At 37.3% G+C, this 24,227-nt stretch overlaps 1 protein-coding gene across 1 annotated transcript in view; it reads left to right on the top strand.

Moving 5' to 3' along the window:
* Nucleotides 1-12,775, top strand: part of EXTL2 (exostosin like glycosyltransferase 2) — a 28,441-nt gene extending 15,666 nt beyond the window's left edge. The window contains exons 3-5 of the mRNA XM_003769694.4: nt 4,572-4,999; nt 5,659-5,729; nt 10,620-12,775. Of these exons, the coding sequence (XP_003769742.1) occupies nt 4,572-4,999; nt 5,659-5,729; nt 10,620-11,111 (991 nt within the window). The 3' untranslated portion in view covers nt 11,112-12,775. The remainder of the gene's footprint in view (nt 1-4,571; nt 5,000-5,658; nt 5,730-10,619) is intronic.
* The last annotated feature ends 11,452 nt before the right edge of the window (nt 12,776-24,227 follow it).

Here is a 24,227-nt window from a genome sequence, read left to right as displayed (position 1 = left end):
GTGATATTCTATTCAATTCAACTGGCATTTGTTAAACACTCATTATGTAACAATTATTGTGCTGGACTTAAGGTACAAAAGCAGAAATAAGTCCCTACCCTCAAGGAATTTACATTCTATTGGGAGGAAACAGCATATACTGGGAAAATAAAATGCAGAATAGATGAAGCAATTTCATGGAGATAACACTAGAATTAGACATTAGGATTACAAAGAAAATCAATTATATTTAAATACAATTATTATTCATATTATATTTATATCTAAATACAATTATCAAATCATTTTTTTAAAAGTTCAGGACTCCCTTGTTAGAAAGCCTTGTTTTAAATATATCCCTTTTTGGTATATGTTGATAGGTAATTTATAGTTATCCAGATCTGGAAACTTCTTTGATGGGACAGAAAAGGTTATTCCTAAGAAAAGTGAAGACAGCACTGTTGGGGAGTGTATGTGGAACAGGATTTTGATTTTTTTTATTTGTTTGCTCGTTTATTTTTTTAATGTGTGCAGTAGACTATTGTGATATTGAAATTGCAATATCAAATAACTTTTATTATTTTTCTTACCAGAATTGCCAAGGGATAACTCATCAATTTCTGCTTCAAAGAAGGATAGTTTCTCCATAAAGTTGTACAGTACATTATTTCCTCCTCTGTTGCCTAGGACAGACATAAAGATCCTAATCAGGATGTTTTGTGGAGGAATTGTCAGAAATGATTCTCTACTGGGAAAGCATAGCCCCATACTTGTTTTCATTTTTTTTTTTTTCCCAGAGCTAAAAAAAAAATTTTTTTTATACAGGACTTGCTTTTGATTCCACATTACTAGGAATTTTTCAAGGTCTTCAATGCTGGCAGCAGTTTTTCTCTTGATTAAGAATGTTAACAATATATATTGTTTTCGTAAAAGACACAAGTTGAAGGGCTGAGGTAGAAGAAGTTGTGTGAAAGATGAATGTTTTATTCTAACGTCTCAACTGAGCTGCCCTTGAAAACTAATCATTATTCAGACAAGGTTATTCCATGAAGCATTTAATTAGTATATTATTTGTGATCCCGATTGAAAAGGGGTTGGAATTGAAAAAAAAATCTTGAATCAACTGAAAAAAGCTGAGAAGGTCAGAAAAGGTAACCTTTAACTTTGGAAAGATTAATTTGCAGGCATATTGCCTGCATAATACTTGAATTTGAAAAGAAAAAGAAAGCAACATCTTGACTAATGTTAATTCTCTTTTTTATAAGAACCATGACTAAGGGGAAAGCAGTTTTTCTTTGTTTCACTTAACTAAATTGCATACCTCCTTACCCCAAAATTTTTTTTCTCTTCTCTCTCTCTCTCTCTCTCTCTCTCTCTCTCTCTTTCTCTCTCTCTCTCTCTCTCCTTCCCCTTCCCTCCCTCTTTCTCCCTCTCTCCCCCTCTGTCCCCCTTCTTTCCTCTTTCTCCCCTCCATCTTCCTCCCTCCTTCCCTCCTTTCCTTCCAATCTTTATATCTTTCTCTCTCTCCCTTCTTCTCTCCTTCTCTCCCTCTCCCACCCCTTTTGGATCTCTCACTTTCACTCTCTCACTCTCTTTCATATAAAAATTGTTTGAAGGAAATGGGGATATTGAGATGAAGACTGAGAAGCTAGAATACAGTAAACAATGATAACTGTCTTCAACCTTCAAATAGTTGGTGTTGTATCTTTTCAAATAACTTGTCATGTGAAAGAAGAAATAGATTGGTTCTGTCCGTAGGATAGACCTAGAAACAGTGGGGGGAAGGGGTGGCTTACAAGGAAACCAATTTAAGTTTGGTGTAAGAAACAACTTTTTAATGATTAGAGCTATCCAGTGATGGAATGGTCTGCCTATGGGAACTAGTGAGTTTCTTCAAGAATACATAGGCTGGATGACCTATAATTGCATATATCCTTAGGATTACAGAACTATAGATCAAGAGAAGTGAGGGGGCTCACAGGCTGTCTATTCCAACTCTACTACCCCCATTTCACAGATGAGGAAACTGAGGTACAGGGAGATGGAGTGGCTCATAAGAAGTAGGTGTCAGAGCTAGGATTTAAACCCAAGTCTTCTAAATTCCATGCCAATTTGGTCAATGTGGTCCCTCCCTACTCTGAAATTTTGATTCTTTGGTTCACAAAGACCCTTCTTTTGTTTCTTATTAAAATATTAAGATTAAAGGTTCTCAAACTTTTGTTTGGTAGTGATAAATTCCTTTGGCGATCTAGTGAAGCCTGTGACCCCCTTATCAGAATTATGTTGAAACAGTTATAAAATAATTTTATTTATTTTTTAGTGTTTATTAAAATTTTTTAAATTTAATTTTTATGTAATTTAAAAAAAATTCACAGATCCCAACTTAAGAGGTTATGTTATTCAGAGAAAGTTGTTGTTTGGTTAATAAAATATACCTTAAAATGCTTAAATAAAAAAACAGGTGTGAAGTGTGAGGTTTTTTCCATATGCCCAAAATAATGTGAAGTAAGATTAGAGAGACTGGGTTGTAATCAGACCTATAACTAACAATTCTGGCACCTGGATCAAACACCATGAAATGTGCCCACTGCAGTGAGCATAAGAGATGCCTTCTAGTCTTCTTTTAAAAACTAATTAGGGGGAGAACAGCCTTGTTGGGAAGAGGGAGGAATCTTAGATAGTAGGATAATCCCACTCCCCACCCCCATGGGATGTAGACAGAGGACCTGAGAGACCACAAGGGATGACCCTTCTTAGGGAATCTACTGCTGAGAAAAAGAGCAGAACAGCTCAGGGGAGAAACTCGCCTTGAGATTTTACCACAGTGGAAAGGAAGTACTCTGTCTGCATAGCTGTCAAAGGGACTTTTCCAAAAGCACAAGTCTCGAGCTATAGCACTCCCATACTCATCCTGGCTCCTTTTCATATCTAGATCAAATACAAATTGTTTGTCTAGTTGGTGATTAAGACTTTTACATCTTGACCTCAAAATTACCTTGTTAACTTGATTATACTCCCCTTCACATGAGCATACATTGTAGATGGACAGTGAATTGTACCTATAATCAAAGAGGAAAAACACTAGGATGGATCACATTTAAGAAATTATACAAAGCTTTCAACAAAGTGCTCTGTGATACAAAACCACAATTTTCAACATCAGTATTCTTGTATTGATGCTATTGGGTTTTGAGTCATAGAGCATCACAAACTTCAGAGAATAAAAATTGCAGGTGATCCCAAAGATCAGTGAGGCTGGAGAGAGAGGAAGAGACAGAGAGACAGAGAGGGAAGCACAGTAGGGTAGCATATTTCTACAGTGACTTGAACACCAGAAGTTTTGTTGAAGGTATCAAAGAGATTGGGGAAGGAAAGTTTTATTGGAAAAGAGTTGATAGATAAAAGGAGGAATACAAAAACAGACTGCCCAAGTGTTGCAACTACATCTGTATAATGTCTAAATATAAAGAACAACTCTAGCATGTTGCAACAGCATCTGTATAATGTCCAAATACAAAGGAGAACAACTCTAGCATATTGAATGAACCAGTTATAGAAGATCAATGGGGAATTGTGGATTAAAATCACAGAGGATTAGAAGGCACTGTGATGATCTGCACTATTTAAGGGAGTACCTATAGCTCTTTTATTGAAGTATTGGAATTGTGTCTATCAACTTTATCCCAATGTACACTTTTCTAATTATATTTATACTATTGCATTTGGTGTCAATTATACACAAGATGGAGGAATGAATGGAGAACTTGGAGAAGCTGGTAGAAATTCAATTTAAAATATATTGACAAAGTACCTACCACATAGTAAGATCTTGTGCTAAATGCCAGTAATAATAAGACAAAAATGAAATTGACTTTGTTTTCAAGAAATTAACATTTTAGGAGCAGGGAAAATTCAACATCTACACAGACAAGTCAAAATAAAGTAATAGAAGTAATATAAAATATGCTATGGCAAAAATATCACAAATACTGTGATCTTAAACCAGTCTTATATATACCATGGTATGAAATGGGATGTGCGTAGAAAGGTTTTGATTTTAACAAAAAGAGGAAATCATCACCTAGTCGGGATGAGCAAATAAAGGGACTAAAAATGAATTTAACAAAACAAGATGAACAAAATCTTTGATAAGTAAATGAGATTGTATCACATGTACAGAGTGCTGAGAATATTTTCAACAATGAATTGAGGCAAACTAATAGTAGTTCCTATAGCAAAGTATTGCCCAGTTTTTTCCTTTCTACTCTGCCCAGCATCTTCTGCCTACAATAAATTGCAAGTTTATCTAGACTAATTCAATTTCAGACTCAGTGAAGGGAAGAATTAATAACTGCTTAGGGAGTTTGAGCTGAGCAAGCAACCAATCTGAATGCTTAAAGAAGATGGGGGAAAAATCATCACCAACTTTTTCTGCAGTTTCAGGAATTGGTTTGTTTGTGTGTTTTTTTGTTTTGTTTTGTTTTTTTAGTTGGAATCATCTGAATAGACTCTTGACTATAAGAAATAGAAAGAAATCTAGCAATTACTAAGATGGATATCTTTCCTTCTTTTCATTTCACTTTCCATTACAGGTGTTGCCACATCTGCAAGCTTCCTGGGAGGGTGATGGGAATCCGATTACTCCGGTTCTCTTCCATCATCATCCTTGTGTTACTACTGGTGGCAGGTGCTTTGACTACCTTGCTTCCTAACATAAAAGACGATAAAATGCCCACTTCCCGCAGAGAAGCAAAACCCCAGAGCCAGTCTGCCCTGGATTCCTTTACCCTCATCATGCAGACATACAACAGAACAGATCTGTTGCTGAGGCTGTTAAATCATTACCAGGCGGTGCCTCATCTACACAAAGTGATTGTCGTCTGGAACAACATTGGGGAGAAGGTGCCAGAGGACTTGTGGAACGCCCTGGGGCCTCATCCTGTCCCAGTGATTTTCAAAATACAGACTGTGAACAGAATGAGAAATAGACTCCAGACCTTCCCAGAACTGGAAACCAAAGGTAAGGAGCATCTGTCTTCTCAGTGGGGTCCCTGCTGCTAATAGAGAAATGCTTGGATTTTCAGCCTTCTCACCTGTCTGAGTTGTCATTAAAGGTGGTGAATTGACTCATCAGGGAGTGCTTTATAAAGAATAAGAATTCACTTCTCTGATGTGTAGAAACTTCTCAGAGTTAGGAAAAGAACCATCTAATACTGTCATAGAAACCGATATTATGGCAGGGAAATATAATTTACAAGTATATTATTATAGATCCACAAATACTTAAATCCTCTTTTACTGTATTTAGTTTTGTCACTAATGTCAATCTCACCAGATAGCACTTTTTGTTTTATTTCATGAGAAAGAAGTTTTCTTAAAATTATATTTGTACTTATTATTTGTCATTTCCTTATCTTATTAAATGATCACTTTTGTCCTTCAACCATTACAAAAATCAATTATGGCCCAATTAGCAACTTTTTTTTTCCTTCTGGCAACTCTTCTGAAGAAAACATGTGCTAATTGGGCCCTGCCATTATTTCCAATTTTTTTCAATTAAATGATTGTTATAGAGAAGAGTTTTATGAGTAAATCCTCATGTCTTTGCCTTTTTACTAATTGTTGAGTTTCATTTCCAAGCTGTTGAATTCAAATAGTTTCATGTCTTTTTCTTTTCAGCTGTTTTAATGGTGGATGATGACATGCTAATTAGCGCTCATGACCTCGTTTTTGCATTCTCAGTTTGGCAGGTAATGTTGGTTCTTGTTTTTTAAAGGTATCTTGTAAAGTTTCATGTGATCAAAAGTAGACTAAGATTGGATCGCTCAAACCATAGGAAAAGTTGTTCGATAAATGGAACACCTTGTCTGATTTCAAATGACATTGAACAATAGTTAGATCAAACTGGATCTCAGACCTATTTTGATTTATAACCATATTATTGTGTGCTAGGAAGGAAGAGCTAGAAAGTACTTTGGGAAGATTATGAGGAAGTGGTAGAGTTGAGTAATTTAAAAGTCATCATATCGTAAATTTAAAGTCAGAAAAGTCTTGAAGTCAGCTAGCCCAATCCTCTCATTTTACGAGTGAGAACACTCCCGTTCAGAGAGGATGGATGATTTGGTCAAAGTCAGAAAGAAGATTTGGGACCAAGTCCTTTGACCCCCAAATCAAGAACTCTGTCTACTATCCCTAGCTGCCTTCTGGAGCTAGAGTTGGAATCTAGGTTGGAAAACAAGTGAATGAAGTGCTGTAAAAGCTCTTTCCTCCTCCCTCCCCAAGGTCTTTTTTTTCTTTAATTTTTTTGACAATTTCTCTCATCCTTGTTTCCTCATTTATAAAAATAATAATAACTGGATTGTCTCCATTGGTCAATCACTGAACAAGAATTATTATCATGAGGAAACTACTTTGTAAACTTTAAAAATTCTTTAGAAATGTAAAGGGTTTTACAAATTATTTTTCTATTCTTCATTTTTCTATCCATTTTAGGGAGATTCCATTGCAATAAATTCAAAGAAAATAGTCTGAGCTTTTAACTATAATGGATTTTTGTTGTATACAAAATAAATGGATTCTTGTGTGTGTCTATGGAATTTTATTGTTCTTATACAGTGATTCTGAAAACAGTGCTGTTTGTTGTAATGAGATTTGATCTCTGTCATAAAGCAAAGAGAATATGCTGAGTTTTTTAGCACAGACTAGGTAAGACCAAAGTGTCAAACTGAGATCTTACTTTTCCAGCCGCTTATCCTCTTGTCGAGAAGACAAAACTTACATTTATGAAATGAGAGAATAAGACAGTTTATACAGAAAGTCATTAATTTCCAGTGGATTTATTTATAGATGAGGAAATTAAGGCTTCTTATGTGCCAAGCAGCTAGATAGAGCACTGGTGGTATAGTGGATAGAGCATTGGTCCTGGAGAGACCTGAGTTCAAGTCCTAGTTGTGTGATCCTGGGGAAGTCACTTAACCCTGATGGCCTCAAAAAAAAAAGTATATTAAGGGATCTGCCAGTTTAAATCAGTGGTATCAAATACTATCCAGTATATAAGATAGAATCAGAGAGATAATAAGTAAACTCTGGGCCTGAAGTCTTAAAGATATGAGTTCAAATCTAGCCTCAAATATTGGCTTGTTTTCTTTCCTCTTATATATCGGTGACTGCTTGATGAGAGTAGATATCAGAGGATTATGAAGAACTTTTCTTAGACGTGTTAATTGTCACCATTGCCAAAGAACTTCAGCCAAATTTCAAAGGGGAATCTCACAAAATCCCCTTTCTTAAATGTAAATCCTAACAAAAAGCTTTTGCCATATCTTTCACTTTTCACTTCCCTATTGAACAATATATTTGTCAAATACTTATTGGGATGAAATGCTTGGAGACAAGATACAGACCCTAGACCCATGAAGTTTATACTCCAGTATAGAAGGCACTGGCAAATCTGCTGTGATTGTTAAGCAGTGTGGCTTAGTGGATAGTTAGTATGCTAGATTTGAAATCAAAAAGACCTGAATTCAAGGCCTGTTTGTAATATTTGCTTTCAGTATATTTATGTATAAAATGGGGCTAGTCATAAACCCATAAGTACTTTCCTCACAAAGTTGCTGTGAAACTTAAATGAGATAATATTTCAAATTTCAGAGCATTATATAGAATCTCAGCTGCTATCATTGTAATTTTTATATTCCATAGTATGGGGCCAGCTTCTTTTTTTCCCAGTTGTTTAACAACTTGAATGTTATGTATGTGTGCATATGTGTATATAAATATATACGTATTTTTACCTACACACATCTATATATGTTATATATGAGGATGGTTCTCTTGTAAAATCTCTCATTGAATATGCTTTCACAATAGCTCACTTTTACTTGAGTCTTTCTAGTATTCACCCATTCATCTGAAATAGAAATTGACCTTAAACCCCCAGTCCCCTCAGACGCAGCACGGGGCATTTAAACACTGGGTTTTCTAATAAAGAAACATAATAGCTTTGACTGTAGTAACTCTTTTCAATTCACTGCTTAAGACATTTTCACCTCATCAAATATTCATTCATGGTAGGAGGCTGCAGTTCTCTGCAATGATCAGCATTTTTTCACAGCTTCAATTTTGACATCTCATCTAATGAAAGGGTCCAGAGAAGGTTGGGCTGAAAGCTTACATCCGATGAACAGCTAGGTCTTGTGCCACATCAGCAATATTTCAGGGCTTGTATTTACAGAGTACACAAAAGCAAAAGTCCTGGTAAGACACTGCTGTTTGAAACAAAGGGCACCATTCTGGTGAGCCCACAGTGCCGAAGAGCAAGATAAAGTACAAGTTTTGCAGTTCTTAATAGCGCATGGACTAGGGCAACTCAGGTAATCAAATAACATTTCAATTCTAATTGCCCCCAAATCCTCAGGAAAAGATGTTGCCATTCCCATCCTCCCCCTTCAAATTTATTCTTTCTGTATCCACTGGAATTATAGAATCTAGTCGTCAAGATTCCTTCCTAGATGGCCATAGCCCTTGTACAAGTATTTGTTTTTTCTTTTTTCTGATGTTTGTAAACCCTCCTCTCCTTTCTGTCTCACATTTGATTTGTTGTATATAGATATATCAATTATATATATATATATTTGTTATATATAGATATATTTTTGTAAATAGATATATCAGAATCAGACTTAAAAGCTCTTTCCCATAACAAATCTATGAAGTAATTAATGCAAATATTATCCCTATTTTCCAAATGAGAAAAGTGAGGCTCATGGAAGTTATATGAGTTATCCACAGTTTCACAGCAAGCACCCTCATTAGGATTTTAACCCTTACCTCTCTTCATGGTAAAGTCCTGGATTCTTTGCCCTCTAACCACACAACTTCTTAATGTCAATTGTCATGTTCTGTAACAAAGCTTAAATTATGAGTTGCTACCTCATATAGGGGTCATATAACTGAATGTGGAAATCAGGATATTTTGATTTATTGTCAGTAAATGTTTGATCTGTATACCTATTTCTAGGCAAAAGGAGGTCATAAGTGGAAAAAGTTTAAGAAGCCCTGTTCAAGAATGCTTTACCAATTCTCTGGTTTCCATAAAGATTTTGTATACCCCCATATTTAGACAAAAGAAACATATTAAAACAAGAAAAGTCCAAAAAGAAGCATTTAATATCCTTCCTTCATTCAATAAACATTTGAGTGCCCTATTATGTGCCTGGCACTGCACTGGGGATTCAAAAGGAGATAAGATAGGCCTTGCCCTCAAGGAGCTTACAATCTACTGAGGGAGAGAATATGAAAAAAAAAAAAAAAGAAAGAAAAAAATATACACACATACATACACACAGTAAGATATTATATAAGATAAATAGGAAATAATTAAGAGGGAAAACACAGAACTTCTGGTAGAAGTTAGAATTTTAATTGAGATACTGACCAGAGTAGTCAGTAGTCAGAGAGGAGGGGGAAGGACAGTCAGAGAAAAGGCCCAGAGGCAAGAGTCTTCTTCATGGAGCAACCAGGAGCCCAGTGTCACTGGGTCAAAGAGTATGTCCACCTTTTCTCTTCACATATTCTCTAGTCCAGTATGACTTCTTTTTATGACTCCCCATCCATCATTCCTTTTTCTGTCTCCACACTTTTGCACTAGATATCCCTCATGCCAGAAATATACTCCCTCCTCACCTCTTAGAATACCCAATATCTTCAAGTCTCAATTCAAATGCTACCTTCTATATGAGGTCTTTGATCACTATCCCCAATCTCAGTTGTTAGTGTCATACCCACAAAATCACCTTGTAGCTAATAAGTGCCCATTTCCTATATATCTTTATATGTATAAGTTGTCACCTGCAATGGAATATAAACATCCTGAGGGCAGGAATGATTTCATTTTTGTTTTTGTATCCTCCATTGCCTTCCATAATTTTTGGTAGTCAATCCTTAATAACTTTTTGATTGATTACTAAATTTCTGGTACATAGTAGACCCTTAATAACTGTTTTTTGATTGATTGATTTCTAAATTTCTGGTACATAGTAGACCCTTAATAACTTTTTTTGATTGATTTCTAAATGCCAAGAATATAGAGACCAAAACTGCAGCAAAACAATAAAATCATACCAAAGTTTTGATAAATTTATATTTATTTCTTTTACTCCCAAAGCATTTTTAAAGTTACCTCATCAAACTTCATTATAACCTTATGTTATATCATTATATAAACATATTATATCCTAAGTAGAGACAGCAAGTGTCTACAACTTCATTTTAAAGGTACAGGGTCAGTTTATTTCTTTTCTTTTTCTTAAGGAAACTCCAAGGGAATGACTGCAGTTTTCTCTTAAACCAGGATTTTGTGGTAGCACATGGATAATGTTTGCATTAAATGGGTCATCTGCAGAGGCATTCTTATACAAGATCTTTGTGCTGCAGTACAATTTGACCTGCAGAGTGATCCTAGCAAACAGAAATAAAGTGACTTGTCCAGAGCTAGGCAGGAAGTGAGAACAAATGATATCAGGAATAGAACAAAGGTGACATGCCAACTTAATTCCCTCTGGCAAATCACACAGACTTCAGCACGTTTGTTTTAAATTGCTTTTGCTCTAACTGTGTTACCTTTCCCCTTCTCCTTGCAGCAATTTCCTGATCAGATTGTAGGATTTGTTCCTAGAAAGCATGTCCCCACTGCTTCAGGAGTTTATAGTTATGGTGGGTTTGAGCTACAAATACCAGGATTTGGAAACGGAGACCAGTACTCCATGGTGCTGATCGGAGCATCATTCTTCAACCGCAAATACCTCGAACACTTCCAGAAACAGCCAGCTACTGTCCACGCGCTGATAGATGAGACCCAAAATTGTGATGATATTGCCATGAATTTTATGGTCGCCAAACAGATCGGGAAAACTTCGGGGGTATTTGTCAAGCCCGTGGAAATGGGTAATTTAGAAAAAGAGACCAGCAGTGGCTATTCTGGAATGTGGCACCGGGCAGATCACTTTTTGCAGAGGTCTTATTGTATAAATAAGCTGGTGAAGATCTATGACAGTATGCCCTTAAAATACTCCAACATCATGATTTCCCAGTTTGGTTTCCCATACTATGCCAACCACAAAAGCAAAATGTAAAATAAGTAAATAAATAAATAATCATCCTCGAACTGCTTGGGTATTTGAGTAGCTTCTCAGTGTTAAGTTTTTATAGCTACATTACGGACTGTTATCCCCTCTGAAGTCCAGCGATGGTCGCTACTGTGAAATAGGATGTCTAGTGTTACTAAGTTGGGAAATCCCTCTTTGCTTCAGAAGTAGGGATGTTGCTCGTGTTAAGGGATTTTTATCCACATCCTTGGTTTGTGACATTATTGTTTACATTTTGAGACTGTTTTCCTTCTTTTCTGATTCGTGGCATTTGCCTTAAGGACTATAGCAAGGTAGTTCCAATGTCTGAAAACCATTTCTCTCAGTTTTCTCAATTTAAAGCCACTTGTCTCCATCTCAAGCCTCAAATGCCAGTCGGATTCATGAAAAGGAAGTCCAGTCCTGTGGCTGGGAATGATAAAAGCATGGAGGAAAGCATAATATCAACTCCACATTTCATACAAAGGGAGAAAACTGAAGGCAGCTGCCGAGTCCATTGCTGGCCAACCCAACCACTCTGGACTTATTCTGCAGGCCAGGAGATGACTGCAGTCATCCCTGCTTTCATTTTCACCGCTGGGTCTCTCATGACTTTGGTGGTTGTCTAATAGCTAAAGAATGACTGGTTGCTAACTTCATTTTTCTGAACATCTACTGCATGGATCACAGAAAATGCAGCTTATATGCATATGATTTATATGCAGCTGAAAGTCGAAAGGCATATCGAGATTCAGGTTGTACATTTTGTCATTTAAGCTGACCTTGAGAATGTACACTCATTCATTGTATACTCTGCATCAGGTTTGCATCGTCATTTAAGAAATGCGTACAAACCAGTTCTGTTTTAGAAGAATGTTAAAACAGGGATTTGATGAGATAATATATGTAAAGCACTTTGTAAAATTTGAAGTGCTCTGTAAATGTGAGTTATTATTATTATCAGGGCCTGGTGGAGGTACCCTTGTAGAATTCGAATGAACAAGTTAAAAAAAAACCTATCTCATTGCACATCAATTATCTCATGAGTTCTCATCTATTGCATCTGTTGCACAAAGTCCATTGGATTTGAATTCTGAGACTGTTTGGTATATCCCTAGCGTTTTTATTTCTGTTTGTAGGGCAACAAAAGAGTCTTCCTTCTGAAGAAAAATCTAATTAACATAGTCACAGAAGAATTAGGACTAAATCATAAATCCAGAGGATATATGTACAGTGAGTTTACAGCAACTCACTTTTGTATTATCAAGATTGCTCCCTTTTGGTTCATTCTCTGTATTATAACGTCTTCCACATAGGTGTCTTGTACTTCACCCTTGTTCGTTGACAACCTTTGTCCAAGACTTTCTGTTTTGCTGGAGTGACATAAATGGATTTTTCTGATTGCTCCATATGATAAATAATATTAAAATACTCATGGCTGATGGCCCAGCTACACTGATCTCTGCAACTGTGTGCTCTGTCTTTTTGTGGCTTCTCACTGGTGATTTCTAATAGAATTCTGAATCTTATTTTTAAAATGTGAAATTAATAATTTATATGCCAAAACAAAGTGTGATTTACCTTTGGGGGTGGTAGTGTTGGAGACTGAAAAAGGAGGTGGGAAGGATGAAGTTCTATTGGCAAATAAATAAATAAAGATTTTATCATCCCTATGTAGCATGATGAAGTCATGATTTTTAAAATGATGCTTTAATATACTTAGCAAATGCAGGGAAAAAAAGCATCTGTACTTTCCCCCTCTAGATCACCTAATTTTTATCCCTGATATATGGTTCTTGGCACTCTGAGTACATCCACCTATACCTGGGTACTAGTAGAATATTTGTCTTTTTCTTTCTTTTTCCCTTCCTCTCTCCTTCCCTTCCTCCTCTCTTTCCCTCCCTCCCTCCTTTCCTCTCTCCCTCTTTCCCTCTTTCCCTCCTTCCTTCCCTTCCTTCCTCCTTCCTTCTCTCTCCCTCTTTATTCTTTCCCTTCCTTCTTTCTTTCCTTCTTTCCCTCCCTCCTTTCCTTTCTCCCTTCCTCCCATTTTTTCTCCCTTCTTTCTTTCCTTCCTTCCTTCCTTCCTTCCTTTGTCTAGCCTTCCCTATTTTGTTCAGGTTTGTAGTACTAGGGCTACTCACATTCCCACTTCCATTATATTCTGCATAGCAGCTTTGACCTGCCCTATTTTCTGACCTGGGCCAATTCACCTCCCACTTACACAGCCTTATTGCCCCCCCCCCCCAACAACTAGGAGCTCACTATATTAATTCTGGACTTAATTTGGACATGTAAATAGCCTTAGCCCTGTTGAAGCCTCAACCTCCAGAGAAGCAGGTGGGCTGTGCTACTGCTCCCAGCCTGTTGGAACATTTTCCAAAGACTGCTATTTCCTGCCTACTCAGAATACTTCCTAACACTGTACTAGCTTCAAGTAAATAGTGCCTTTATAGCATTCTTAAAGTGTAAAAATGAAAAATGTGTTTATAAGTTATTAAGTTTAGCCCAACTATGTAATTGGGTTAAATTATCGGTGAAAGTGATTTTCCCGGTTTTGTCACCTCTTTTAAAAACAAAAACAACAATGAGGAAAGTAGACTGGCTTCAGATTTTATCATGAGTCCTAGTGTCCAGTGGGAAAGCAGGATCCTTTGCCAAAACTTATCTCCCACCTATATAACCTGTGCATGGGATGCTGGATATGAACCCTCCCCACATCACAATCCTTTATATGAGACATATGTACACCCTCTCTCTGGGCCAACTTGTCATATTGACAAGTCTGTATTCCCAAGAAAGAATCACTACCATGCAATTATAACTCAGATTCTCTCAGAGTACTGGGAATAAGCCCATTCTAATAGGAATATGTTCTTTCTACTTAGCACTGTAGCCCCTGAATCTATATTGCCATGATTTCTAATAATAGAAAATCAGTCAATAATAATGATGTCATTATTAACTTTTTTAAAAATTATATTTAATATTTCCCCCATTACATTTAAAACAAATTTTTTACATTTGTTTTTAAAAAACTTTTGAGTTCTAGATTCTCTCCATTTATCCCCACTCCCAGACCCCATTAAGAAACCACATGTGAAGTTATGCAAAACGTTTCCATAAAAGTCATGTTGTGAAAGGAAACAGATCTGCCCCCCACTAAAAATTAAAAAAAAAAACCTCAAGAAAAATAAAGTTACACACATGAAGAAGCTCTTTCCCTCCCTCCTTTCCTCCTTCCTTCTCTCCCTCCTTCCTTTCTTCTTTCCCTTCCTTTCTCCTTTTCTTCCTTCCTCCCATCTTTCCTTCCTCCCACTTTTCCTTCCTTCCTTCCTTCCTTCCTTCCTTCCTTCCTTCCTTCCTTCCTTCCTTCCTTCCACCTTTCCTTCCTTCCTTCCTTGTTTAGCCCTCCCTATTTTGCTCAGGTTTGTAGTAACAGGGCTACTCACATGGCCATTTCCATTATATTCTGCACAGCAGTTATAAAAGATAAAAGAAGGAGAAAAGACCAAGGACAGGGAGAAAAGAGACTAGCCTATAAGAATAAATGAGAACACTGGATAAAATATGAAAGCTGGAGAAGGAAAGAGGAGGGGAAAGAAAAAACCACACCCTGTGGTACAAAATCTAGAGCAAACCGGATGTGTCCACTGTTTTTCTGAAAGAAGAAAGTACCTGAGTGTTATGGGCCAAAACTTGAAACAAGATGCTAAGTCAGTGGAATTGATAGAGACAATAGTTATCTACAGGGAGATGTTTTGGGCCAGAACTTGAAACAAGGTACTAAGTGGAAATGAAGAGACAATGGTTAAATCTAGTTTAGCATTGATTTAGTCCTACAACAAATAATGGTTTCCTAGTGATATGATGATTGGTGTATATATACTCAGTGTACAGCATATAAGCAAAAAGCCCACAAGGCCAGAAAGGACAAGTGCACTAGAAGCTCTCGGAGCCTCAGCCAGGATTCAGTTGGGGAAATTCAGAAGCCAGAGAAGGCAGGCTGTCCTCCTTCACTTCTCCACTGAAACCAAGATCCAGAAGGCCTCCAGAAAAACTAACTGAGCCCCAAGTGAAGGAGACAATAAAGGATTTGGACTTTAACACCTGGCTTCGTTTGGGGTGATTACCGAACTGAAAGGAAAGCTGCCTCCAGAGACCACAAGAAAAACCCCAACAGGAAAACATTACATTTTAAAGAGAATATTACATTTTAGAGAAGAATATTATATCTGAGGATTGTCTTTTTTTTTCTTTTTTTTCCCCCAAGACTCAGTCAATGAGAAAAAAGAATACTTTTGCCTTCATTGCAAAAGAAATTAAAGAACTTAGCTGAGCTAAAAGCCAGTTTAGGTTTTGGTCTGAGAGAGCTGAAGGGAAATCCAAACTGTTTTGTTTGTTTGTTTGTTTTGGTGCATTTGAATGAAACAGCTGCCTAAACTGAGCAGAGCTGTAGTTCAGCTCTAGTTCAGGAAATCTGCATCCCCTCACTCTGAATTCTAGAGGGAGTAGCTGCTATAGTTCTATTTTTGTACACATGTGTATTTTTCTTTTTTAAACCACTTTCTTTGGTGGCAACCTTGAGCATCAGGAAAGTATCTTAATTATATTAATACAGATTTGAGATTTTCTTTTTTATCTGCATATGTCTTTTTTTAAGACCCAGGAAGAAATCATTAATTTAGGAAAAGGATATTTTTTATTTGAAAGGCTTAGGAAGAAATACAGACAAATAAATAGGCAGACAGATGGGAAGGGAATTTCAGTGATTTTTTTTTTCTTTTCCGAAAACATTGGCAGAAAAGGTCCAGCACCGAAACAATGCTAAAAAGAGTTCCACTGGCCTGAGTGAGTCTGATTCTGGCCCAGATGCTGGGTCTGCTCTGCCCTACTGATGCTGGTGACCAGTGACATATACACACTCATCAACTGTTGGCTTCTTCAATTACTTATTCTATGGTGTCCTAGTAGCTGAACAAATTGCCCTGCGCTGGAAGTAACCTAATATAGTCCATCCTATCAAGATAAGCTCGCTGCTCCTGTCATCTACCTCCCATTTTGGGCCTTCCTGCTGGTCTTCAGGCTGTGGTTTGTAGCCTTGGCCTGGCTATCATGATGACAGGTGTCCCAGTTTACTTTCTCGGTGTGTACTGGCAACACAAGCCCCGGTGTTCCAGAGACTTCGTAGCATCCCTGACCTTGGTGAGCCAGAAGTTGTGGGTGGTCCTGTATCCCCAAATGGAAAGGAGCAGATGACATGAAAGAGCAGAGGGAGTCCATCTACAGAAGCAGTGACCCCGATGGGCTGAAGTCCCCGGATCCCTCCCCTAACTCTGAGCAGCTCTTCTCTGAACTTCTCTGGTCTTTGATTCCCCTCCAATCCCCCTTTTACTTCACGTTCTTCACCTCACCCCAGAACTGCTCTCGGGGGAGTCAGAGAGGTAGGGGAGGGAAATGGCGAAAGGACATGATCATTTATACCCAAGGAAACAGCCCCCAGCCACTAGAGCCTAGGCAAGAACACTATTCACTGGAGCTGCTGACCTAGGGAAAGAAGTGCAGCCCCAGTCACCTCCTACACAGACCCCAGCCCTTCAGGAGCCAGGGCTGCCCAAGGATATTGTCCTTTGGGAAACCCCTGGAGTGATGTCAAGGTTGGTTCTGCCCTCTCTCTTCCCTTTCCCAGTCAGAGGGACAGAGAAATCATTTCAGACAGAAGCCAGAAGTCTCCTAAGGAAGGGGGATTGATGGCCAGAGGCTGTGAGCCTCTGCAGGATGTAGGAGTCTCAGGACAAGGAGACAGGTGTTTTCCCACACAGCTTGTGGAGCTGGTATCTCCTTGCCAAATTCCATATCTGGTTAAGGACCAACAAAGGATGAGCACTGTCTCTCCTTCCTCTCCCTCTCCCTCACCCTACACACCCACGGCATTCAAACACTCCCCAGCCTGTGGAACAGACTTGGAAAGACTGAGATTATAGGCCCCCATTTCAGTGCCAAGGCTTTCTGAAGCCACAGGTGGCTGTTCCTACCCACAGGGATGAGCAGCATCTCTCACCTTTGAGCTGCCCTCAGCAGGAAGAAAATGTTTGGTAGTTATCACTAGTATTTACCCTTCTCTGACCCTGATATCCCCTCACATCCCCCCCCACTCCACCCCCCGCCTCCAACTCTAACTACCATTTTTGCAGAATTACACTCTCTCTTCCCTGGGAGGATCTCTCCCTAGGAAGGAGATGACCTACCCAGGACTTCATTTTAGAATCGGGCCTGGGCCAGCTTCTTCAGTTATCTTCCACTCTAGAAATTTTCCCATTTTTATCCTTTAGGACAGCTTTTCCTCCCCGCTGGAGCTATCCACTTCTCACTGGGGATCTCATTCTACAATCTCAGATACTCAGTCTGAAGGGTAGGGCTCGGAAGATCCTAAGGGGAGGGCCAATACCATCTTATCTCCCCTTACCCTCTAGCTCCCACTTTCTCTCCAAGGAATCCTGTAGGACTCCCTTCTTCCCCTGTAAATACACTCAGATCCAAACAGTACTTCCTCTCCCTTCCTTCAGGACTTATTTCCAAAGATAAAACATACCACTAATGTAGAGATCCTGAGGACTTTCATGAGGGAGGATGAAAATCAGCTTAGAGATAGCTAGAAAAGCCTATCTGATGACTCTTATCTATTTTCTTCTCCCTCACTAGGGAAGAAAGGAGTATCTCCAACTGACTACCTAAGACAATGGAAATTAAGTCCCACTTGGGACAGATAAACTGAACTACTGGTAGATGATTTTCCATTTGTGTCATAGTAATGACTTCGATCCTTTGTAATAAAGCTAATTTTAACCTCTACAACAATATCTCTAGGGTTAGAGATGGCAGGTCCGTGGAATTTGGATCCCCCAAAGCTTTCTGAGATTTGTTCATTCCTTCCTTGCTCACCAGACTTTGTTTCTTACCACTTATCCCCACAAAGACTTGGAGCCAGGGAATCTTTCTTTCTCCTCATTTCCCTTAAGGTACCTCAATTCACTTTAGAGACAGGGAATTCAGGGGTAACTCCATTTCTCCTCCCTTCTGCCTTTTAATACCTAACCTGGGTTAGAGTCTCAGCTCTACCCCACTGCCTCATATGACTAATTAATCAAGATTCAGGTTTTGATAAGAGCAAGCAGACAAGGTACAGAGCAGGAGGTCAACCACTTCCTTTTGACCTTCCTTTCTCATCCTGAAACCTCTTCCTCTACTTGTATTATCTGAGTTTTTGTTTGTTTGTTTGTTTTGTAGAGTCAATGCCTTACTTTTTGAATAAATATTTTTGAAGCTGGCATTTCTCTTTCTTTTGCTTTTTTGTAAATGTTTTTGAATTTTTTTCTGGGTTAGACAAGAACGATTATTATCTTCTTGTATCTTTGGATTGGTTTGAGTTTTAGGTTTGATTGTATGTATTTTTGATGTAATAAAATTTTGAAATGGAAAAAAAGAAAAATAAAGAAGAGAGGGTGTGTAATGCTTCAATCTCTATTTAGACACAATCAGTTTCTTCTCTGGGTCTGGATAGAATAAGGCCTTCAGGGTAGTCATGGATCATTGTACTGTTGAGAATAGCAAAGTCATTTATAGCTGGTCATCCCAGGACATGGCATCATTAACTCTTAAACATAAAATATGTGCTCAGTAATAAGGAAAAAACAAGAACAATCAAAACATGCCAGTTAACCCATTAACCTCTGTGAGGTTAATATCTGAGGACAAAGTGGCCACAGACAGTAATCTATCATTGAGGTGTAAGAGAAGGAACAACATGTGCTAAGAAAACATTATCTTCTACTGTCTGATGGATGAAAAAAGAAGTGACAAGCTCTTTTTAATTCCCAATCACCCATAAAAACATGCCTAGGAAATGTTAGCCTGGTAATTATAATAAACAGTTCTTTTCAATCAGAGCTCTTCTGCCAGGCTCTTTGGTAGCCAGTGTAGACAAGCTCAGCTAAGTCTTTATTCCACGGGATCTTGGTTTGTCTAACTTGTTTCTGCAAGCAAACAACTGTAAATCCTTTCTTTTACCTTCTGTTTCTCTATCAAACAGAAGATGGCAGTGGAGAGAAACCAGCAGTTCATATAGGTTTTACCTTTTTCTAGCTATCGACTGCTCTTGAAGGCTAGAAGCAGAATTCCAGTGAGTTTCAGCCTTTCTCTTGTCAGAATATCTTCAACCCGGACACCTGAAGCTTTCCTGTTAGTTGACTCTCCTGCTATATTCCTATCTACCCTTTGCTGTTTTGTTGACTCAGTTCCCGAGCTTTGATTCCCTGCACTTGTATACAATACTGTCTCAGAGGTAGTGTTCTGTATTATCAAATCCCTGCAGATTGTACTCATTGCCAGATTTCTGTCTTTCATTACTGAATATATATCACTTTTCATGGGACTGCTCTTTTGTAGGATCCCCTCCCATCACTTAAAAATTTCCCTTTTTCTTTTCCCCTATTTCAATCTCTCCCTTTGTCACCTCATTCTTTCTTCCACAGACAATTCTTTGAGAGGAGTTAATTCCCCTTCATTGTTTGCCATTGATTTGATTAGGGTATATCAGACATTTTCCTATGTTCTTTTTCCTCTCTCCTTTTTCATATGACCTCCCATTTTGAAGTTAGCTCCACAAAAAAATATTGATTTAGCTGGAGGCAAGGTGTTATGAGGTTTAGTTCATGTTATTTCAGACCTGTTCCTCCATCATTTCTATTTAAATTCTGCTTTTGTCCTTGTCTCCTTGGGTATTTTTATAAAGAAATTTTTTAATGGTCCCTCTGTTGTTACTTTGCTGTTGTTATTGGGTTTTGTTTTGTTTTTTGTTCTTTTAATGCTATAAGTGTTTTTCTCTTTCCAGCTTTTCTCTCTTTTTTCTGAAGTAATTTACTTGTATTTGTATTTGTATTGCAATAATTATATTATAATTACTTGTATTTTACTTGGTAACTATAAGTAAATAATCAACTCACATCTTTTTTTCTTCTTCTTTGTAGGAATGCTTTAAGTGGCTTCATTTTATTGAACATTCACCTTTTTTTGTTGTTGATGATTAGAGTCAGGTATAAACATTTATAAGGAATATCACCTTGAGTGGCATATTAAGATCTTTGCTTTTTAGAATGCATTATTCCAAATTTCTCCTGTGGTTTCTGATGAATGCAAAATTTCCCTGTGTTACTAATTCCCTTTTCTTTATATTTGAGGATCTGTATCCTGCTCACTCTCAGAATTTGATTGTGAGAAAATTAACATCTATGTTTCGTTTTTATGTTTTTACTATGTTTGCAGCATAAAGTTTTAAAATTTTTTTATTATTTTGTTCTCAAAGAAATCTTTGGATTTTTTTCAATTGGTACTCTGTTTTCTGTATTCAGAAATTCTGAAGAGATTTCTTATTCTTTTTTTACATTATGGTGTTCAGATTTTTTTTGACTTGTCTTCTGAGAAATCGATAAACATTAAGTTGCCTACACATGTACTCTCTTTGAGATTGACCTGTTTTGCCTGTATAGAAATTATATAGTCTTTTATTACCATTTGCTTCTTCTCTTTGAGAATGTCCTTTTGGATATTTTTATTCCTAATCAGTTATTCTTGATTTAATTTCTTTGAAGAGGTTAAAACCACCACATAGTCACCCTTTTCTATTCTGCCAATTATTTCTGCTGTGCAAGGCATAAATTCTGCTTTTATGATTTTTATTTTTCTCTTGAATCATTCAGGAACATTCTGCTGTGATTTCATGCTTTCTTGGGAATCCATAATATCCTTTGATTCATCAGGTATTGATTTAATTTCCCTTCTTCTGCAATATTTATTCAGAGATGTTTGGATTCATTTATATTTTTGGTATCATCTTCCCTTCTTTTTTAATGTTCCCTGTTGATTTATCTGCTAATTCTCAAAAATTTTAATTTAGTTTTCTTCCTTCTAAGGACTTTAACAGTTTTAGTCTTTTCTCTTTATATTCCTCTATTTCTTTCTTTCTGATTCTTTCCCTTTTTATGATTGTTATCCCCAAAACTGGATTTAATTGCTGACAGCAATTAAATAGCTTGCTGCTAATAATTCTAGCCCTCCCCCCTGATATTTCTTCAATTGTAGGGAATGGTCCTATGTAATCCAGTTCTATTTAATAACTAACACTAAATTAACTTTTTACAAAGAAATATTTATTTCAAAAGATATGATCACAAATATTCAAACTTTCTTTCCAACATATGGGGCTTAATCTCTCTCCCCAGTACCAATTCAGTCTCTGAGGAAAGAGGGAGGATTAGATTCGGAAACAAAGCTCGGTTCCTATACTGTACAGTTCCACTTCTAACTCCAAAACCCTTCTCAGGCCAAGTCCCAAACACCCTAAATTCTCTAGGCTTCTCAATTAGGCTGATTGGATATATCACTGAAATACTGGCTCCAAGGTTGTTATGAGTTAGAACTTTGGTGGGATGCTGACATCAGTTTAAAACTGAGGACGAGCAATAGAACTAATATCTAATTAGATATTAGACGAACAATAGAACTAATATCTAATAATCTAATAAAACTAATATCCTACAGACCCATTTCTCAAAATCAAAGTAACAGAGAGGGAGAATAGGGATAGGAAGTCCTTTTCCTTTTACAGGTTCAGTTCATGGCCTTTAAGCTGTCGGTTGACACAGCAAGAGTGAATAAGAAAGAGAGCAACCTTATCAGTCTTACTAGTTTTAAAGATGTAGCCTGTTCCAACTAAGCAGCCTAAGGAAGCTACATCCACCAATTATAGGGGACACAGGATGCTTTCATGTTAGAAGATGTATGCCTCTGCACATATATAAGTGTATTTGTATAGAGAAAATAGCCATGTACTTCTCTGGTCCCCTTCTGTTAGGAGTTCTTCAAATTTAAATTTAGTTGATTGCAGCGCAATTCTCCCTAGCAATATGTTTTGAAAAAATATTCCATTATGTTGTGACCTAGGACTTTATAAATAAATACAAAAGCTCATCCTTACTTGTGAGATCTTTATGTCATAGATTGAGTTCTGGAAGGGATCTCAAAAATATTCTAGTCCAATGGTGTCAAATTCAAACAGAAACGAGAGCCACAAATCTATATACATTTCTAAGTTACTTACTGACTTAGAAAACTACATATTAACATTAGCTATGTTCTGTTGTATTTTTTACTTATTTTTGTTAAATATTTTCCATTTACAAATTAGTCTAGTAGTGTTGTAGACTTCCATGTTGACACCTCTGATCCAGATTGATCCTTTTATTTTATAGCTGAAGGAACTGAGGTCTAGCTAAATTGAGTAAGCTGCTCAAAGTCATGAAAGTAGCAGGTAACAGAGCAAACCCAAGTTTTCTGATTCCAAACTCGGTGTTCTTCCCATAGCATCATATTACTTCCCACTATGTGAAGTACCAGTTCATTGATCATGTTTATGGATGGTAATAAGGATGCAATTAATTAAAAAAAATGTCTCCTGAAAGAGAATTATCATGTAAAGGCTTATTTTTACTTTGTGAAATTACCATCATTCCATATGCTTTCCACTTGACAATTGCAGGAGCCAAAGAAAATCTAGAACAATTTTGAACACAGGATTAAAATTCAACTAAATCCAATAAGCATTTATTGAGGGCATGCTATGTACAGGGTACAGTGCTAGGCACTGGGAATTCAAAGATGAAAACATAGTTCCTATGCTCAAGAACCTAACATTCTACTGGGAATGGATATACAAAGGAAAGGAAAGTAATTGTGAAATTAATAGTAATGATAATAGCTAAAATTAATATATTGCTTCAAGTTTTTCAAATTGTTTTTAAAAATTCTCTCCTTTAATCCTTCTAATAATCCTGAATAATAAAGCCCATTTTAGCAAATAAGCAAACAGAAGTTGTGACTTGTCTAGTATCACACAACTAACAAATACTTGCATCAGGATTTGAACTCAGGTCTTTTTGGCTCAAAGTATTCCATCTACTGTGCAAACTACCTATCCTATGATGAGAGTAGCCTTCCTGTAGGAAGTAGCACTTGATCTGAGACTTTAAAAGAGTCAGGAATTCTCTGACATATAGGTGAGAAGGGAAAATATTCTAAGAATTGGGAAGAGGAAATATGAAAAAATGGGATAGAATGTCATTTACAGTAAATGCAAGTCAAGTCAAGACAACAAATATTTAAGTGTTGTCTGGTGTGTGAGGAGATAGGGGCTCGATCTGTGATTTCATTCGTAAAAGAGAGCTTCTTGGTGAGGAAATTTCCTTTCTTTAACATATGCCTAAAAAAAAAACCTGGTGTCTGATTGAAAAGAGCTTTGGATGTTAAGCCAAGGAAGTTGTGTGCTTTATCTTCAAAGCAATTCTATATTCAAAGCTGCATTGGCTGATAACTCAGACCTGTGCTTTGGACATATTAATTTGGCAGCTAGATAAAGATTGGAGAGAGGAGAGATAGGAACTAGGTAACTCATTTAGGAGACTACTAGAATATTATCTAGTTGAAGGTTGGTTAGGGCCTGAATTAGAGTGGTAATTGTATGAGGGGATGGATGGATGGATGGATGGATGGGAGAGATATTGTGGATTAGAGGTGGCCACTGACGAGTTAAACTGAACCGAATTAAAAGAACTAGCCTGAACTGCATAGATTTGTTGGTCCCAGTTCTTCAAGATGATTCTAATGTACTATAATGATTTAGTATTTGATTTTATTGCAGCAAATACAGTGTATCTAACATGTTTTTCAAGTGGTCAGTCTCTTCATCTATAAAATGGGGGTTTTATAATGCCTTTCAAGGTCCCTTCTGCTTCTAAATCTATGATTCTATAGAAATTAAACCTTTTTTCCCTTCCTCATCAAGCTTTAAACTGAGTCAAAAGAATGGCCTTACCTTACCACCAGATGTCAGTGCAACCTAAGAAACTGACAACTCCCTTTTTTCCGAGCTACCTCCCCACCTCAATCCCCCCAGTCCCAGGTTTGAGCCTTCCAATCAGCTCCAAAGAAGGAAAACAGTCTTAAAATAGCAAAGCTAAAAGCCTCCTGCCAATGTCTTTGATTAAGGATAGCTACTTAAGTGGTGCTATAGAAAAA

The sequence above is a fragment of the Sarcophilus harrisii genome, chromosome 4 (assembly GCF_902635505.1).
Source record: "Sarcophilus harrisii chromosome 4, mSarHar1.11, whole genome shotgun sequence".
Lineage (NCBI taxonomy): Eukaryota > Metazoa > Chordata > Mammalia > Dasyuromorphia > Dasyuridae > Sarcophilus > Sarcophilus harrisii.
Note: the sequence above shows the minus strand (reverse complement) of the source record. Positions and strands in the feature narration are given on the sequence as shown.